Here is an 18764-nt window from a genome sequence, read left to right on the forward strand (position 1 = left end):
AGCATAGTATTACTTTTAAACAAGTATATTTGTATAGAGCTAAGTGACAGTGAGGATGGGTCGCTTGACGGCGTGGCGGGTCCGGCGGCGCTTGTCCCGCGCGCGGCGCTGGCTCGTGGCGTCGCGGAACAGCTGCTCGCTGTCGGCCGCCTCCGCCTCGCGCCGCAGCCACTGCAGCGCGTGCACGTTGTAGCCCACCATGTCCTGTACACACGCTACTGTTACATCACGTACTTTCGAACGATAGCTTTTTTAACATAACTGCCTATTCTCTTCTATTAATTTGATCTTCTGCTGAGATTTTTTTAACATAAGCTCAAATCAGGATTAGAAGTCGGAGTCTCGTGAACACCAATCACTGATAGAATTATAATTTATGTTGATAGTACCTTAAATGCACGATAAAAATGTCACTAAACAATTCCAAAATTCTGATAAGCAGTGGTAGTAAAGGCATATTTTTTAATATATCCGAATTTAATTACAGCTTATTCCGAATAAACTTTAAAACTCACTCTTAACTCATTGAGCCGCATACTCGCTTTCGCCTGTATCTGTATGAGATGTTTGAGCAGCGTCTGGTTGGCGACGAGCGGCGCGTGGTGAATCTTCAGAAGGAATATCGCAAGACGACAGAACAATTCAGCATTGTCACCGCGATCTAACAACTTAGGTAACATCTTCACTATGTCACACGCTACGCTGAACGGTATTAGTAGAAGCGCTTCTTCTAAGTCACTGCGAACAAAATACATGATTATTTATTGTATTTTTACAATCCCGAAAGGTGTTGCCAAAGGTATATTAACACATCCTCTTTTTATTATTTATTTAGTTAGTCTCTCTGCCTACCCTTAAGGGAAAAAGGCGTGATATTATGTATGTCTGTATAGTTAGTCTCCTGTGATAGAGGGTGAACCTTTCCCATATTATTATAGACATCTTACCAAGCGCCGAGCTATAGAGAACGTTCAAATGTAAATCAAAAAATATCAATAACACGTTACCCGTCCCGAGAACCTAAAACTCTAACATAATAGTCCCGTACCTTGAGCGTATTCTCTTGACAGTTTCGACGAGGAAGTCTTCAGGCGTGGCGCAGTTGTAGGCCGCCATTAGTAGCGGCGGTTGCACGGGCTGACCACGTGCCTCACTCAGCTCGCGTTTGTACTCGGCACCCACGCTCAAACACTCCATTATCGAGTCGGCCTAGTACACAAACAAATTTTATGAAACACTCTTGCTTTATAGCTTCTGAAATACAAATACTCATGAAAGCCATTGGCAAAATAAAACCATTCTTCATTTGTCTTGTTTATAGGTGGTTACCAAAGAGTTAGCGAAGCAATGTATGTATCAAAAATAATTATCACTTGTTCTAACGGAGAAACATCGCGATGAAACCTTGCATGTCTAAGAATTCTTGAAGAAATACAAAGTTCCTCAACTCCCACTTGGCCAGCGTGGCGGACTCAAGGTCAAATTTCGTTCGGGGTTAAAAATAAATACTTACAGCTTTTTCGGCTCCGATTGTCTTTTTCGTTGGCATAGTGAGACCGGGTAGACCGGGAACTGGTGCCTGTAATAAATAAACAGTTTTTAATATTATCATCCTATCATCTTCTTAGATATTTTTACCACAACAAATGTCTTGGAAGATCAGTAGACGGAGCGCTTTTGCATTGCATCTGCGTAACTACTTATTATTTGACTCGTATAATGTAGTACAAATACATACGTGTTGTTCGCCGGTAGCGAGTCCTTCCTCTTGTTCATCGGTGTCTCCCAACACGAGCGGTTCCTCACTGCGGGCGAACAATCGCAGTGCGCGGTCTCCGCCACACGACGCTACGTGCAAACCGCCCGCACCCACGCATAGATCCCAGCACTCTCCTGCGTGACCCTGGAAAATACGAAATATTTTAATTTAAGTTTGGATATAATATAATAGGACTGCGCCTTTTTAACTGTTTTTTCTATACAACCTTCTCGTTTACTACTTTCCTAATTTTAGATAAAAAAAAGGAAAAATCTCTAATATTTTCTTTATACTGCATATACATATTATTGTGAAATATATACTTTAATTTAGTGCCGATGCGTGCACGTATACGTTAAGCACACGCTCCAATGACTACAAGCCCGGTAAATATTTATTTACAGTTTCACCAATTGAAATTATAATCTAAGAAATACTGGCATAAATTCTATAGGATACAAAGTCTAAATTAAATAAACACTTACATTTAAAGTAATAATATTATCATAACTATCAGCGTCCCACTGCTTCACTTTGCCGTCTTTCGACGTGGTGAAGAAATAATGCGTGGAAGGGACGAACTGTAGCGCTGTCACTGAATCGTTGTGAGCGAAGATAGACTTGTGACAGTCACCGAAGTCCATGCCCCATATCTTGACGTTGCGGTCCGCTGAGCCCGTCGCTATGATGTTCGAGTCGTAGCTTATGTCTAGGCAAAGTACTGGCAGCTTGTGACCGTATAACGAGAGGTAGAACTGTGGATTACATTGTTGGTATTAGTTTATGAAGCAATAATAATAATATTGCTTCATAAACATAACTAAAAATGGAGCAGTGATAGCCGAGTGGTTTAAGTTGGCACCTCCCACGCAAGTGGTCGCAGGTTCGAATCCGAGGCAACACACCAATGACTTTTCGAAGTTATGTGTGTATTAGAAATAATTATCACTTGCTCTAACGGTGAAGGAAAACATCGTGAGGAAACCTTGCATGCCTAAAATTTGTTTGATACATTTATTGAGGGCATGCAAAGTCCCCAACCCGCACTTGGCCAGCGTGGTGGACTCAAGGCCTAACCCCTCCCCCTCGTTTGGGAGGAGACCCTTGCCCTGCAGTGGGACAGATATGGGTTATTAAAAAAAAAAAAAAAAAAAAATAATATAATAGTACAACAACTTCTTCAACGAGGAGCCTTGTATGCAAGGTTCGTGGCTGGCGAAGGTATGTATGCAAAACTCAGAATTTAGAACATTAGCTTAATGCCAGTGCTCTCTACTAGGTTGAAAATTGTTGTAGGACTAAAAAATAAGTCTCATCTCAAGCACCGTGTTGAATTATCATGTTGTATTTGTATCTAAATTATAATAACATATTCTTCAAAATTATGTTTTGGTGAAATATAATGCGATCCACATAGACTTTTTCTTCTTCTTTGTTTTATTTATGTTAACAAGTTTCTGAATCCACTTACTTTAAACGTATCAAGGAAGAAGATCTTGACTGTAGCATCTAGTAGAGCTACAGCTATAAACTTGTTGTTTGGACTTATTTTAACTGCCATCACTGACTCCTCTAGCTCCAATGTCCTTGTGTGTAACAGAGATAGCACCTGAAAACGACATATTTTTAATTATAATAATGACATATTTTTTAAATTTAGTGTTATTTACTTCCAGCTGGAGAAAATACGGGGAGGCCTTGACCAGCGATGGGACGATAATGGCTACCCAAAAAAAATTATAATTTCGGATTGGTTCCAATCCGACATTGTTTCTTCTTTTTTTTGGGTACGGCCACTTCGTAATGGTGGTAGCAACTAATACAAATATGAGAAATCCGATTATTACAAAATAAGAGTATTTTTAGAACGAATGGCCCATTTCACTCACATAGTAACCAATAACATGCATGATTTAATAAAATATTTGATATACCTTAGCTTTTGATTCTCCTGTAGGATCTGGAATGAGTTCAAACGACCATAGTTTAACAGTCTTGTCACCGCCACCGGAGTAACAGCCTCGCTAAAAGTACAATCATTATTAAACAAGGCGGAAAATAAATTTCGGGCTGAATTCCCTATTCAGCCCGAATTAAAATTAGCCCTATTAAAATAAATAATTACGATGTTTATAAAAAAGAAACAGATGTTTGATAACTTGATAGGGGTTAGTAGGAGGCTCCCCCGTTCTAAAGAGTGACTAACGAAAAAAAAGCTTTCAGTATGGTTCTCGTTAGACATACTAACATATTATTATAACATATTTAGGTACATTCTTCCCATAGGGGTAAGCAGCAGCTAGAGAACGCCACTTAGTACGATTGCTTTACAAATTTTGTTTCATTCACATCCATACATCTTGTCATACAAGACAGCCGCGTGCCGGTTGCGGGTACTAACATAAGGGATTTAAATAAATAATGTATCACATGCGAAAATATAAGTCATACCATATCAGGTGTAAGTCCGACAGTGGCGCACTCAGCGGTGTGCGCGGGCACATGCTCGAGCACGCGGCCGGCCGCCACGTCCAGCAGCAGCAGCGAGCCGTCCGCGCACCCCACCAGCGCGTGGCGGTCGCCCGGCGCGAAGCACACGCTGCACGGACGACCGCCCGGCACTGGGATCGTACGGAGACACGATTGTGTTGATCTGGATAACGCATTATTCTCTTTGATTATTATCATTAGTTATAACATTTTTTTATTATATTACTAGCTGACCCGCGCAACTTCGTTTGCGTGTTTCCCGCTACTTCGACAAATACAGTCAACGCACCAACACATATTGGATACTAATTTTCAATTCACAATAACTTCTCTTTCCCTTAACCGCGTTTAAAATATTAAAATGTTTTTTGGTTTCTGTGACTCTTCTTTGATCGCCCCCCCTATCAGTTTTTGGAAAAAATATTTAAGTAATGTACAGATTTTTTTTTGTCTTATATGTATAGATCAAAGTCGTAGTACCTACTTTTTAATAGGACGCTGCCCCCGCCGCCGCGGCCGGCCCGTACCGTGCCGCAATACTAATATCGTGATATCTCCTAAACTATATGTCTAAATAACACACTGTAAACTGCAAAAATAATCTAAATTAAATGCTCGTGATGATGAACTTACTTATTTTGATAAGGATATATGTATTATTGGTTATATCACCAGTTAAACATCACCCAACGAATTAAATGTTTTTTTAATACAGAAAAGTAGTTTTTGTGACTTAAATAAAAAAGCTGGATATATGTCATCGCGGACTTTTTTGTAGAACTAATAAAGACCAATGTTTTTGCTATACATTGTTCTTACTTGTATCCAACGGTATAAGCGGCGCACGCACAAATGCAATCTTCAATTAGATTTTTTTTCTGACTTCTTGGACATAAATCGCTATAACTCAGCTAATATAGTTTCAATGTATTTCAATTGTATATAAAAACCTGTCGGAGAAAATACTCTTTCTATTAGTGAAAACCGCATCAAAATCCGTTGCGTAGTTTTAAAGTTTTATGCATACGAAGGGACTACAGACAAAATGGACGACTTTGTTTTATACTATGTAGTGATAATAAGCTATAATGATTTTGTGAATAGAATTGTCTCCTAACACCGAATATCACCATTGTGGATTGTACAGGCAGTTCTATCCTGATTATAGAGTAGAAAGTTTACCAAGTGAAAAGTTCTGTCCTTAATTTAATCAAAGTAAGCTAAAGACAGCTACAGAACTACAGCTCTGAATGTAATTTTAGACGATAAGTAAAATTGCACATTGAAAGTTTGAGGAAGAACTGGATACCTTTTCGTTGTCGTAGCATGCCATAGTGTTGAGATTACAACAAGTATGATAGAAAAGATTTTCAGAAATGTAAATGCAGGAGTTTTTCACTGACCTGCTCCATAATTTGACAGAATCAGCGGAAGCTGACAGAAGGGCGAGGTTATCTGAACTGATCGCTACACACCGCGGCTCTTTTTGATGTCCCGGCTGTGTTACTTGTTTTAAGCATTGCACTGGAAAATAAACAAAAAATATATTAGTAATTATTAGTAAAGTATATTTTATAGTGATATAAACAGTTCGGATGTTAAGCGCAGATGAGATTGCAAGCCCACCAGCCAGGCCGAGAAAATACCTGAATACTGATATTAACATTTTTTAAAGAAAAACATGACATTACAAAAGTTACCTTCATTTCCCTCGCCAATTCTCAAGCTATGCAACTCAACGGTATTGTTAGCCAATGTGACAGCGACACGCAGCTCTCCCGTAGTACCCAACAATAGCGTGGTAGACTTCAGCTTGGCGTCCAGTCTCACTGAAGATAGCCGCTTTACTTCATCTGTTAGTGTCAGTAGTTCTGGTACGTCTGTGGTTTCTGCATCAGCCTCGCCTGCCTCTTTTAATTTGCTGAAAATATATCGCGAATAATAATATAATTGAGTTCTGTCGACGTCATTCTAATGGTTATTTTAAAAAATAAATATATGTAAAAAGCAGATACGGGAACAAACATCGGTTTAAAAGTCGTTCAACCAATGGAAAAGAATCAACAGAAGTTTGTAGGAACCGTAAGTGGCGTTCTTTAATTACTGACTTCTCTCAACCCTAAAAAGCTGTGATTTCATGCATGATGTATGCAGGTGCATGTTTTGCACTAATAAGTAAAAGGACTCTGTATGTTTCGAATGCAATCTTTAACTTTTAACTCAACAATGTATTTCAATCCACGTATTTCGTACGAAAATTGTACTCACGCCAGTTTTTTTCTTTGTTTCTTTATACGTTTATCCATCCTCGTTTTAGCTTCATCATCAGTGCAGAAGGAGAACAGTTCGAGCAAGGAGTCTGTTCCGTAACACGCCAGTACGCTCTGTCCCGGGTCTGTAGCGAGGCCTACCACGCGACCTCTGCCACCTCTCACTAACGTGCCTACTTGATGACATTGGAGTACCTGTTAAATATCAAATACCCGTTAATAATTTCACATTTTGCTTTCTAACATATGTACAGTCAGCTCTAATAGTCGCTTAACAATTTCATGTTTTCGATAGATCTTTATTACAATATTTATTAATTACTGAAGAACATCAGGTAAAGTTTGTTGATATAAATATTTTAATCAAGGTCAAGTGGTTTTACGATGGAATAACATGCCTGCTTCAAAAACCAGAGCTTCGAAAAAAAATATGCATCAATGAAACATAAAAAGTAAAAAGTGTGAAAGTGAAAGTAAAAAGATGTTTGAATTCAAATTTTTCCATGGTAGGATATGAAGTATGGACTGATATTACAATTTCATTAATGAAAAAGGTCTGAAAAATCATAATGATTTCTAATTGTTGTCGTACTTACAGATGAGTCTTCAATATTATCAGTTTCCTCCAGTTTGACGATTTCAAGTTGTCGAGTGAGTTTTTCTTCATCCTTCACATCAGCCGTCCAGTTTAGTTTCCATACACGCAACTCCTGGTCCATGCTACCGGTTACTAAGTATCTCTCTTCCTTTAGTAATACTGCTGACCAAACCTAGAATGTAAATTGGAATTAGTTTTTAAGGTTTCGGCTACAGTTTTTTTTATATTTCTAAAAGTTTTTTGTAAATTATGCTTCTTAACATGCTGCCTGTTACCTTTGCAGATTGGACTATTGCAGTGCAAGCGTATGAAATGCAGCAATCAGGAAAATGTAATAAAGTTCAAGCCTATTGCCATAGGGTGGGAAAATTGCCCACTATCACTGCTTAACACTTTGCTTCACAGTTAAATACTTTGTCTGTAAAGTGAACAATTTGATCAACTTAGTACTTACTTCCATTTGATGTCCACCTAATGTCTTGAAACAGTGTTTAGTTTCTATGTCCCAGAACTTAACAAATGTGTCTTTAGATGAGCTCACTACACAGTTCTTGCCGTTGATGAACAGAACACTGGTAATCACTCCCTTGTGGCCACTGAACCTAGCTATACCAGTCTCAGAAACTACATCCCAAAGGATCACCTCTGTATCCTGAAAAATAAATATTAATTCTACTTTTCACATTCTATTAATGTAAAATTCAACTATTCCCATTTTTATAACATTTTTTATTGCTGATCCACTCCTAATATTCATAGCATAATGTAACATCAATAAGTGGACAATTTTTTTCAATATATAAACCAATAGTCCCTAAGATAGTTCAAACCAAACAAATTCTGCTTTATTTTATAAGTATAGGTTCATACAATTCACATGTCAATAGTAATTTTGAGCAACTAGTTTGGGGGCCCCAGTTTGTGAGTTGGCGAGTCTCCGCCTGCCGTTTTTATGTGTTTTACATTGTTATAGGCAGGCGCCATAGTCCCCATAGATACATAGTTTTCCAGTCCATTTACACCCCATCCCAATAGCCCAAGTAGTTTTTCCCTTTAGTTTTGCCATAGTTCCACACAGTCCGGTGACTGTACTTGGGTGCATTTTATAGTGTACACAGGTATGGTCACCGGAGTGTGTAACCATACATTTCTTGAAAGATTAAAGTTGTCTAAAATGGGCCTTAACATGTTGGCTTTGGCCCCACGCATGCCTTCCAAATGTCCGAGACTCTGTAGTCTCGAGATATACAAAAGACATAATAATAATGACACAAACCTTAGCACCAGAAACAAGGCGATGTCCCTGTTCATCATACTGCAAGCATGTGATTGCAGACTTGTGTCCAGCAAACACACACACTATGTCATTGTTGGTCAGTTCAAACACATTAATATTACCGTCCACGTAGCCTACCGCTATGTGGTGACCACTAGGACTGGCTGTTATCTGAGATACCACTACATTCTCACCGGGTAACACTTGAGCCTAAAATGGAATAAAGTAAAACTTTTTAATATACAAATTTCATAAAATATTCAATTGCTGCTAATCATAGAAGAGCTACTGTCCTGATAATCAATTTCAGAGGAAGATAATACAGAATTCGTGGTAATTTATCTACATTCTGTGCTTTCACACCTAACTTTTAGATTTTGGTAATGTTGGAGAGTGTAAGCATAATGTTCTACAAGACGTGTTTTAATGTAAGTATAAAGAATTAACCGTAGCGTTACCTTTTCGCCAAGTCTCATGTCCCAAATAACAACATGTTCGCATGCACCTACAGCGACGTATCTACCGCTTACTCCGTTTAATGACACATGAGTGCTGTTACAATCGCCACTAGCAATCACATTGAACGTGCCACTCGGTACGTATCGTAAATATTGTTTAGTTAAACCCATTTTAAATTATATTATGATTTACAACTGCCATAACCTTAAAGCAAAACACTGCCCATGCCACTTTTGACATTTGTTTGTTATGACAATTGTATTTTTTTCACATTCTCAACCCTCATTGCAGTAGGCAAGGGAATACCGGTATACAGCCATTGAACGGAATGGTACATTGTGCCATTATTCACACATAAATGCGAGATCCTGATCTAGGTGTTACAGATAAATGAAATATAACTTATATCAATTCAAATTTAAGCCCTCGCCTCTAGAATTTTTCTCTAATTAAATTTTAAAGTATTTATAATACCGGATACGACACATCGGTAATTAGATCAATCAGTAGTATTTTGCTGAGGAAACTATAAACATATTCTATTTAATTGCTAATTAAATGACAATAGAAAGGTACAGTTAAATGCAAATTTTTAAATCTCTGATAAAAAATGTAAACATTTTATACTTTCATTATCATTTGACTTTGACAGTGGATAATAATTCATTCATTACTTTTTTTTTCTCTGTGGCTACTTTTATATTAGTGATTCCGTAATTTATTTTTTATCTCGTAGTTTCGTACGGAATATCCCCCGCATATGTTTTACAAGTGCGTTTTGCTCAAGAAAGTTCACTAAATACTACTTAGCAATTCGTATTTTTCAATCTGCTGTAATAAAAAGACCAAGACTGCCATCAGGTTATTATGTTACTCAACAAAACCAGGTTTATTGTTTTTCTTGTTGATCCAACGTGACGTCCCTTTCCTAAATTTATTATATTTACATGTGGCAGCCGGTCGATCACTAACTAAGAAAACGTGCCTGATTTGTTTCAGGCTGGTGGGTTTCACTAATAGATCTCACAAGAGCAATATGGAGGGTAACTCCACGTCAGACATTGTGATCCTAAGCGGCAACTCGCATCCTGAATTAGCCGATTTGATTGCGAAGTAAGTTTGGGCTAGGCATAGTATTGTCCACTTCCAAGGTTCGGAATATTGACCTAGTGTTTGACACTTACAGAGGTTAAGTAGTTTGACCTCATTTGATGTTTCAGTGTGTGTTGGTTTGTAAATAAATTGAATTATAGGTGTGTATGTGTAGTGTGTCATGTAATAGTGATACCAATGTGTTTTTTACAGCCGGCTTGGTGTAAGGAAAGGAGGATGTTCAGTGTACCACAAAACCAACAGGGAAACCATGGTAGAGATTGCAGACTCTATCCGAGGAAAAAATATTTATATTGTTCAAACTGGGACTAAGTAAGTAATTGAAATATAACTAGCTCAATTTAATTTCAAGTGATAACCAACTTTTCTTAGTATTGGCAAACAGGTTAGTAGCTATAATTATAATGAATATTTGAATACTTAAGTCAGCAGACTCCTAAATGTCCAGCTATTGAAATGCTAATAAGAATGAGTCACACCAGCACATCAAAATATGACTATTAAACATACTGCATTTAATTTGTGTACTTATGCTGATAATAATAGTTTTTGTTTTATCAAAATCGGATCAAAATTACCGAAGTTACAGCGTTATAAAGTTTCACTGCTTTTTTAAATTTGCGTTGCTTCGCGCGCTATGCGCTGACGTCACGACGCTACAGACACGCTTGTTCGACTGCGGGTGATGCGGAGTTTTGATTTGAAAAGTGATTTGCATTTAATATTTAAAGAGTCTGAGTATGTGTATGTGTTATAAATTTAATCATCGTGTTTTTTGTAAAATAAGATATCCTCGATCTCGATCGCCACGCACACAATCATCAACTAGACCCAGGTAAAGAAAGTTGAACTCGTATACTAGTAATAATATTTTTGTGTGTAGTTAACAATAAAATTGAAAGTTTGTTAGAACTGGCATTACAAATAATGAGTGTTACGTACCTACCAAGTGTAAATTTGGAAAACATAGTTTTAAAATAATATTATAAAAAAAAAGTTGTCACCCCTGCCTCTGACTTTAGTCAGGTTGATGGCTATCATATGAACGCATGAATCTACTCTGTAGGTAGGTAGTCTTATATGATTGGGTGTGTAATGAGAACTTTTAAACTAACATTTTAATTTTGATATTATTAGATTTAATAAACATGGGTTCTTTTTTCAAAACAAAAAACCAACGCCAACTCAACCGCCGCGCTCGGCTCGCCGCCGCCTATGAGGTCATTGAACTGCTTATTAAATAGTATCAACTGTTAGGTAGAAGTTCATTGCTAGGTATGTATGAACATGATATGGCATCTTCATCTTGAGGAAGTGTTCAAAAGGCAATAAACTTCTATTTAACATTTGCGCTTGACAGTATCAGAACCGGGCTTTAAGTTTTAGATTAGGTGTCTTTTGCAAAAATATAAAACAGTTTACATGGTACAGAAAAAAACAATTTTTAGGGTGTTTTTTCACTGGAGTTAGTACACATAGGAACAATACAATATTTTCTAACCATTTTGTTTGTCCCCTATAAGCAAAACAAATTATTTAAAGCAAAACCGCGAGAGCACAACGAGCCTATGTAGGTATCGGCAAGTACTGACGAAATAGCAGTGTCGTGAGATGACGTCACACGTCCGTGCGGCCGCTTCGCCGGAGTTTGGCGCGAAGGCCATACTTTGACGTTTAATATCTCGGTCATTTTTGAAGATACGAAAAAAATAAAAACAGATTTTTTATCCTTGAAGTACCTAGTTTTTAAATATACTCATAACAAAAATCATTGGTGTGACTCATTATGTGTGACATCAAGTAATCTGAATGGTTTCTTGGAAAGCAACTGAATGTACATTGTTAGCTATTCACTGAATAGATTACAGAAGTATATTTGTTTTTGTTCACACATTGTTGTTATAATTTAAACTATAGAAGAGTCACTAATAAGTTGCATTTTAATATAATTTTTCTAATTAAAATATGGTACTCGGTAAACTTTGCAACTGTATTTTATAACTGAGATTTGTAGTAGTAATAGGCTGTTTATTAAACAGTTAAGAACTCATAAATGTTTATTACAGAGATGTAAACAACAATATAATGGAATTGTTGATAATGGCTTATGCTTGCAAGACTTCTTCTGCAAGATCCATTGTAGGGGTAATCCCTTACCTGCCATACAGCAAACAGTGCAAGATGAGGAAGCGAGGTTGCATTGTCACCAAACTCCTTGCTAAAATGATGTGTAAGTCTGGCTTGACACATATCATCACAATGGACTTGCACCAAAAGGAAATTCAGGGTTTCTATGAATGTCCAGTTGACAATTTAAGAGCATCTCCATTCTTGCTTCAGTATATTCAAGAGAGTGTAAGTAATTTTTTGTTTTGAAATAACATTATGAAAATATTAACATATAATTTAATAGTTTGTCAATAAATTATAGAGATACACAATTTTTGGTTGCACTATGTTACAAATTATGTTAAAAGGCTCATCATGTTTCCTCTTTAATGTATTTATTGGCATATTTCCAAAATCTCTTCCAATGCATCATTGGATGTAAATTGTTGATGCTCTCCTAATTTCTTAAGTAATTAAATGTCAATTTAGATTCCAGATTATCGTAACTCGGTGATTGTGGCCCGTAACCCGGGATCTGCTAAGAAAGCCACATCCTATGCTGAGAGGTTGAGGTTAGCTATTGCTGTGATTCACGGTGAACAGAAGGAGGCCGAAAGTGACGAGGTGGATGGACGCTACTCGCCGCCGTGTTTACCAAAGTATGTTTTTTAGCTGTCCTTAATTTTGTCTGTTACTGATAAGTGCCTTACCCTACCTTAGCTGTGATTCAGATAAGATAACATATTTACTTAGGAAAATATATACAGTTGTGAGTACCTAACACCAAATAAAGTTTTTATCTAAAATATTATGCATAAAATACTTTTTCAGATAGCTTTTGTTATAGTATCTAAGGTTAAAAAAAAAGTTTTTAATTAACTTTATTCTATTCAACATTCTTTAATTTACACAAGCTTTTATCTTTATTATTGCAGTAGGTCGCGCACTATGGACGTATCTGTTGGTGTGCCAGTGCACCCAGCTAAAGAAAAGCCACCGATAAACGTAGTAGGCGATGTTGGGGGCAGAATAGCTATTATGGTGGTAAGTAAAACACTCCTTACTAGTAAACAATAAGTCCTTAACTCAATAAGTTAAGTACCGAGAATAATTGTTTTGTTATTCTAGGACGATATGATAGACGACGTACAATCGTTCGTCGCAGCAGCGGAAGTGCTGAAGGAATGTGGTGCTTACAAAATCTACGTGCTCGCCACACACGGACTTCTATCTTCAGACGCGCCTCGCCTCATCGAGGACTCGCCGATAGACGAAGTGGTCGTCACCAACACTGTTCCGCATGAACTACAAAAGATGCAATGCAACAAGATCAAAACTATTGACATATCAGTGCTACTCAGCGAGGCGATCAGGCGCATTCACAACAAGGAATCCATGTCATATCTCTTCAAAAATGTCACCCTCGAAGACTAGGTCTTTCTTGTTGCTTTCCATGTTTTAATGTTAAGTATTATTATAAGTATTTTATTCCTGTTTGGGTTTTATAATCATTGAATATCTTTTCTATAAATGTTGATTGTTGTGGGGAAACCAGTATAAATATAGTATTTCTGTAATTTTATATAATATCTGTATTCAGTGAAGTATTCCTTGAAGTATTACGAATTTATTTTTCAGTGATTATAAAGGTCCTTTCTGGAATGGTTATACAATTCCTTGTTTGCGTATTATTTTGTGTATCGTATATTTTAAGTTGCTTGTTTATTTTTTATTTTACAAAATCTTTTGTTGACTTTGGTGTACCCTGAACAAATTAGTTAACTATCATTAAAACAATTAAAATGTATTTAGTATTTTATCACATTTATTTTGCATTTTTAATTTTTATCTTTCTGTATTTTAGATCAGAATCTTTTGAGACGTATTATTAGTGTTCCGTACCAATATTGTAGAATCCTGTAAGTATAATAAAAAAATCACCTACATTATTTCAAGTTTAAACTTGTAAGTCCAAAAGTAGTATAACTTCCATAGGTTAATATTTAATACTTTTGTAAATTAAAATAGACGTATATTTTCAAAATATCTTTCACTATATCAAGTGTATCACATTATTGATAGTATTAGTTTAGTTTAAAATCATAAATAATAGTTTTATTAGAGCTGCAATGATGCATCATTGGATGTGTACATCTTATTTTAATTAATTGGCGTGGTAAGGGAAATAATATTAATGTAGTGGGTAAAGTGTTTTCCCCATAATACGGCTTCTGTCTCACGATACCGATAGAATAAGATTCGTTTTTACGCAATAAGCGCATATGTATTTTAGTGAATGCAGAAAATGTATATTTCATTCGTAATTTTTGTCGCTCTGTATCATCGTTTGCGTCAAAAGACAGAAGTATAATGATACGGAACATTAATCAAGTTGTACAAAATTATATTTTCAAATTTTATATTGATATAATCCTATTCGTAAATCGAATGTTGTAATTGCAATCAGTGTGACCTATGCCTTGTTGTCTTAGAGACTGAAAAGATTGTACCTATCAGTTCCACAAGTTTACTAAAATTTGGAGATCTGTGTTTTATATTATGTCAATGGATTGCCTAACAAAGTAAAGCTTGTTGATTATGCATTGTTTATATTGGGAGATGTATTCTCCCAGTTGTCTAGTAAGAATGTTAATATATTGAGTCTATATTTTCTGGATGTGTTTGTTATTATTAAGTATCTATAGCTTCTATGAATGGCTAATAGGTGTATAATTAATTAGGGTGTAACGATTTATCTAGTACAAATGAACCATAAAACTGGCGAGTACTCAAAGGAGCAATTTAATAATTGAGTAAATATGCAGTTTTATGTTATCCGTGGCTGGATGAGTTGTTATATTCGATGTATAACGTCGTGAGAATTAATTATAGTAATACATGATTTAAATTGTATAGCTAAGGAAACACCATATAATGTGTATTACTAATAGACTCCTATATAAATAAATTTTGTGGCATATACCGTATTGGGTTTTTATTTTAAAATGTCCGGACTTATGAACTTTTCTCATACTGTTATTGAGCGTTAAACGAACATATTTTTAACTATTTAGGCACTAAGTTACTGCCCCTATTGCTGGACTTACCTACAGGAAAAACAACAAGTATGTAAACTAAGCAATCCCTGTAGTGCTTTTTGTGATGTCAATAATATACTAAATACGTACATACACACGGCGGCGGCGTAGCGGATTTATTCACTGTGGGATTTTAAGACCTTTACGGTTTTTGGACGAAAAGTTTTATGTCAATGATCGCAAAAACAAAACACCTTGGATAAACAAAGCAATATAGACGCTATGTCGATTGATTAGCGTTGTGTTCAGTCTACTTTTTTCTCGTACTTGACAGAATTCCGTCGAACAAGTCGGGATATCCAGAGCCGATTTTGGTTAGAAGAGTTTGCGATTACTAGTAAAAATGTTGACTGAAACAAAATGATCCGTGTTATGTAATGTTAGTTAACGTGACAATGAGCGCCTGAGAGTAACTTGTTTTATTGATAAATAGATTTACAGATAAACTTTGTTCATTAGTTTGAGGTTACATTAGAAAATCTAAATACGCAAGTTTTTGTGAAGATATAAATATGAATCTTTTAAAACAATTACTCCGTGTATCTAAAACACCGTGGTTGCGGTCAAGCAGTCGTACATATGCCAGTAGGAATATTTTGAAGCTAAGCGAAAGAGGAATGTATCAGGACTTGTTCCCTGGCTCAGCTGGGTAAGTAACAAGTACCTACCTATACAAGAGTTAAAAATACATAATGGAGCCCCATAATTTAATGAAACTTATATTAGCAAATTGCTTTATCATAATCCTTTTCTTTATTGTTTCCTTCTTTCAGATCAGAGATTGTAGATTTGTTAAATAAAGCTCCACAGTGTGTGTATGCAGGTTTTGACCCGACAGCTGACAGCCTGCATGTGGGCAATCTACTTGTTATAATAAATCTATTACATTGGCAGAGAGGAGGGCACAATGCTATTGCTTTGGTATGAATATATTTAAAATACTTTGATTCTCCTTAAATGAATAAAATCTAGAAGCTTGTTTTAGCAGAAAAATATTAAATTTTGGTCAGTGTAGTATTTTGTAATCACATAATAACTTCCAAGTTGTATTTAATTTCAAACTAAACATACCTTAACAGAAGTATTTTACTTATGATCAGAATAGCATCTAAATAATATTTAAAAAAATGTTTCAGGTTGGTGGAGCTACAGGTTTTATTGGTGATCCCAGTGGAAGGTCCACAGACCGTGTAGCACTACAGAAGGAAATCATAGAACAAAATATTAGCTGTATCAAAAGCAATCTAGAAACAGTATTTGAAAACCATAAAAAATATATCTGGTCAAAAGATGCTAGTCAATTGAAACCAATTAGGTAAGACACTTTATTGACAAATAAATTGACATAATATAGCTACCCATTCACTGCATCAGAATCAGAAGGTACAAATTGTACTAACTGTAAGAATCTGTAACTTTGTATATATTTCTATGGGGCTAATATGAAGATCCAGAGGATACAGTACCATAGGAAATAGTTAAAAGCAACAAATCCTTATGGTATGTAAACTTTAAGTCTAAGTTAATTAAGTAGTAGTCTAGTGCACACATTTGTAGAACATTAGGTAATAAAGAAAGGGTGTCTACTTGTTTCTTTTATTCTGAAAAAGTAAGGATTGAATTTTAATGTTGCAGGATAGTAAATAATGAAGCCTGGTACAGAGACATAGATGCCATACAATTTGTAAGTGAAATAGGAAGAAACTTCAGAATGGGAACAATGTTGTTGAAGCAGAGTGTACAGAATAGAATTAACTCTGAAGTTGGGATGAGCTTCACTGAATTTGCATACCAGATATTCCAATCTTATGATTGGTTGCATTTGTTAAAGGAATATGATTGTAGGTTTCAGGTAAATATGTGTTTAATAAGACTGTTATTTTATGGCAGAAATTCTGTCCAATAATCACTGACTCAACACTAATTTAAAAAAATATAATTCAGCAACACTTGATGTTTATGTAGTAATTGCATTTAAATTGTTTCAGTTAGGAGGAAGTGATCAGATGGGTAATATAAGTGCAGGACATGAATTGATAAGCAGAACTGTCAAGAAAAATGTATATGGTGAGTAATTCATCACACCATTTAGTTACATCTTATAAAGAGATAAAAATAATTGTATTATGCAGTTAAATAATTATGATTATTATTGGGCATTGTTTATGGTGAATAATATTTATATTTTTACCTGCAATATTTTCTTATTTATTTCAGGTCTAACACTGCCCCTAGTAACTACAGAAGAAGGTGATAAATTTGGCAAGTCAGCAGGGAATGCAATATGGCTAGATGCAAAGAAAACAAGCCCATACAGCCTATACCAATTCTTTATTAGAACCAAAGATACAGAAGTAGAGAAACTACTGAAGTTATTCACATTCTATAGTGTGGGGGAGATAAAAGATATTATGTTTAAACATAAAGAACACCCAGAACAGAGGTACCCACAGACATGTTTGGCAGATCAGCTTACTACCTTAGTTCATGGAAGTAAGTAGAAGTTTAGTGTATAGATGTACCTTTTCTTTGACAAAAAAATGTTTTCAAATCATTGTATTGTATATTATCTTCAAGTACGCATTTTCATTGGTCGATAAGTCGGTTTTTAGCCCAAATACCGCATGCGAGCTAACAACCAATGAAATTAGTCAGTCGATAACTCGGTTGATACAATCCATTGGACTCACTGGCCTTCTCCTAGCACCTCTGTCGTTGGCTCTCTCTTACCTAGCATGTGGGCGCTAACGACCAATGAAAATGCGCCCCAAGTCTTCAACAATTTTTTTCAAATATTAACTTATCTATTTAATCTCATTATTTACATTTGCAGAGGAAGGTTTGGAAAGAGCACTAAAAGCAACAGAGGCGATATACAGTAAAGATGTAAAGTCACTGATATCTCTCAATAGCACAGAGTTGGAACAGATATTTGAAGGAGCGACTGTGACCAACTTATTATTGTCGCCGGGCATTACCGTGTTGGAACTCGGAATGAAGGCAAAGTGCTTCCCAACAGAAAGTAAGTTTGTTTTGTAGATTTCTTACCTACCGAATTTCCGATTGGTAAAAATTTAATAGTACTGTTCTTTTGGTTTACCTGCATAATTGCATCATATGATAATAGAAATATTGATTTTCTGTGGTAACTTTCAAGTAAAGCTCCGTAAGTAAGTGATGGTCGCATTCACTAATTACTCTTTGAACCACAAGAAATAGTATAATTTTTATAATAAAATGTATTATGTTTATAAGAGTTTTACTTTTACTATTTCAGATGACGCTATAAGGATTATCCAAGCAGGCGGGTTCTACATCAACCATCAGAAAGTGAAGAAAATAGATGAAGTCATCACCGAGTCAGCTCACATACTTCCTAACTTGCTCTCGTTGATCAGAGTTGGCAAACGTAATTACTACATCGTTAAATGGCAAACGTAAAAAAAAAATGTATTTATTTACTTTTAAAATGTTTGTTTTAATTGAATAACAACACATAGGTATAGTTTTATATTTATAGACTTTAGTTTTAAGGGGGATTTAGCATTACTCTTAATTTTTTAAGGTCGCTAGATCGTAAAATAAAATTGCA

General features: G+C 35.8%; 3 protein-coding genes across 6 annotated transcripts; 2 read left to right on the plus strand and 1 right to left on the minus strand.

Moving 5' to 3' along the window:
- Nucleotides 1-19: 19 nt before the first annotated feature.
- On the minus strand, nt 20-9084 carry LOC142974748 (WD repeat-containing protein 3). The gene is made up of 16 exons (XM_076117239.1): nt 8852-9084; nt 8394-8603; nt 7572-7769; nt 7116-7289; nt 6518-6714; nt 5950-6170; nt 5653-5773; nt 4211-4412; nt 3694-3783; nt 3231-3368; nt 2245-2514; nt 1739-1903; nt 1514-1579; nt 1049-1209; nt 516-738; nt 20-204 (listed from the first exon to the last, which is right to left on the minus strand). Exons 1-16 carry the CDS (start codon nt 9020-9022, stop codon nt 40-42), a joined length of 2772 nt encoding a protein of 923 aa, XP_075973354.1. The 5' UTR covers nt 9023-9084; the 3' UTR covers nt 20-39.
- Nucleotides 9085-9526: 442 nt separating this feature from the next.
- Nucleotides 9527-15061, plus strand: LOC142974749 (phosphoribosyl pyrophosphate synthase-associated protein 2). Of its 4 annotated transcripts, none has more exons than XM_076117240.1 (7): nt 9527-9739; nt 9852-9965; nt 10158-10277; nt 12032-12320; nt 12564-12733; nt 13010-13118; nt 13203-15061. In XM_076117240.1, the coding sequence occupies exons 1-7, from the start codon at nt 9720-9722 to the stop codon at nt 13506-13508; spliced, it is 1128 nt and encodes a 375-aa protein (XP_075973355.1). In that variant the 5' UTR covers nt 9527-9719; the 3' UTR covers nt 13509-15061. The 4 variants fall into 4 exon arrangements, with proteins under 4 accessions (XP_075973355.1, XP_075973356.1, XP_075973358.1 ...); XM_076117241.1 differs by having other exon boundaries at nt 9873-9965; XM_076117243.1 differs by having other exon boundaries at nt 9527-9713.
- A 369-nt stretch (nt 15062-15430) lies between these two features.
- On the plus strand, nt 15431-18754 carry TyrRS-m (Tyrosine--tRNA ligase, mitochondrial). The gene is made up of 8 exons (XM_076117246.1): nt 15431-15821; nt 15946-16093; nt 16309-16487; nt 16808-17024; nt 17161-17239; nt 17390-17665; nt 18006-18194; nt 18450-18754. Exons 1-8 carry the CDS (start codon nt 15685-15687, stop codon nt 18611-18613), a joined length of 1389 nt encoding a protein of 462 aa, XP_075973361.1. The 5' UTR covers nt 15431-15684; the 3' UTR covers nt 18614-18754.
- Nucleotides 18755-18764: the final 10 nt, after the last annotated feature.

Source organism: Anticarsia gemmatalis, chromosome 8 (genome assembly GCF_050436995.1).
Source record: "Anticarsia gemmatalis isolate Benzon Research Colony breed Stoneville strain chromosome 8, ilAntGemm2 primary, whole genome shotgun sequence".
Taxonomy (NCBI): domain Eukaryota; kingdom Metazoa; phylum Arthropoda; class Insecta; order Lepidoptera; family Erebidae; genus Anticarsia; species Anticarsia gemmatalis.

Coding starts and splice junctions, on each gene's coding strand:
- TyrRS-m (XM_076117246.1), top strand. CDS start 15,685: ATGAATCTTTTAAAACAATTACTCCGTGTATCTAAAACACCGTGGTTG. Junction 16,488..16,807: donor AGTCAATTGAAACCAATTAG/GTAAGACACTTT, acceptor TTAATGTTGCAG/GATAGTAAATAATGAAGCCT. Junction 17,666..18,005: donor TACTACCTTAGTTCATGGAA/GTAAGTAGAAGT, acceptor TTACATTTGCAG/AGGAAGGTTTGGAAAGAGCA.
- LOC142974748 (XM_076117239.1), bottom strand. CDS start 9,022: ATGGGTTTAACTAAACAATATTTACGATACGTACCGAGTGGCACGTTC. Junction 6,715..7,115: donor ATAATATTGAAGACTCATCT/GTAAGTACGACA, acceptor GATATTTAACAG/GTACTCCAATGTCATCAAGT. Junction 1,210..1,513: donor CAATCGGAGCCGAAAAAGCT/GTAAGTATTTAT, acceptor TTTGTGTACTAG/GCCGACTCGATAATGGAGTG.
- LOC142974749 (XM_076117240.1), top strand. CDS start 9,720: ATGTTACTCAACAAAACCAG. Junction 9,740..9,851: donor ATGTTACTCAACAAAACCAG/GTTTATTGTTTT, acceptor GATTTGTTTCAG/GCTGGTGGGTTTCACTAATA. Junction 13,119..13,202: donor GCAGAATAGCTATTATGGTG/GTAAGTAAAACA, acceptor TTGTTATTCTAG/GACGATATGATAGACGACGT.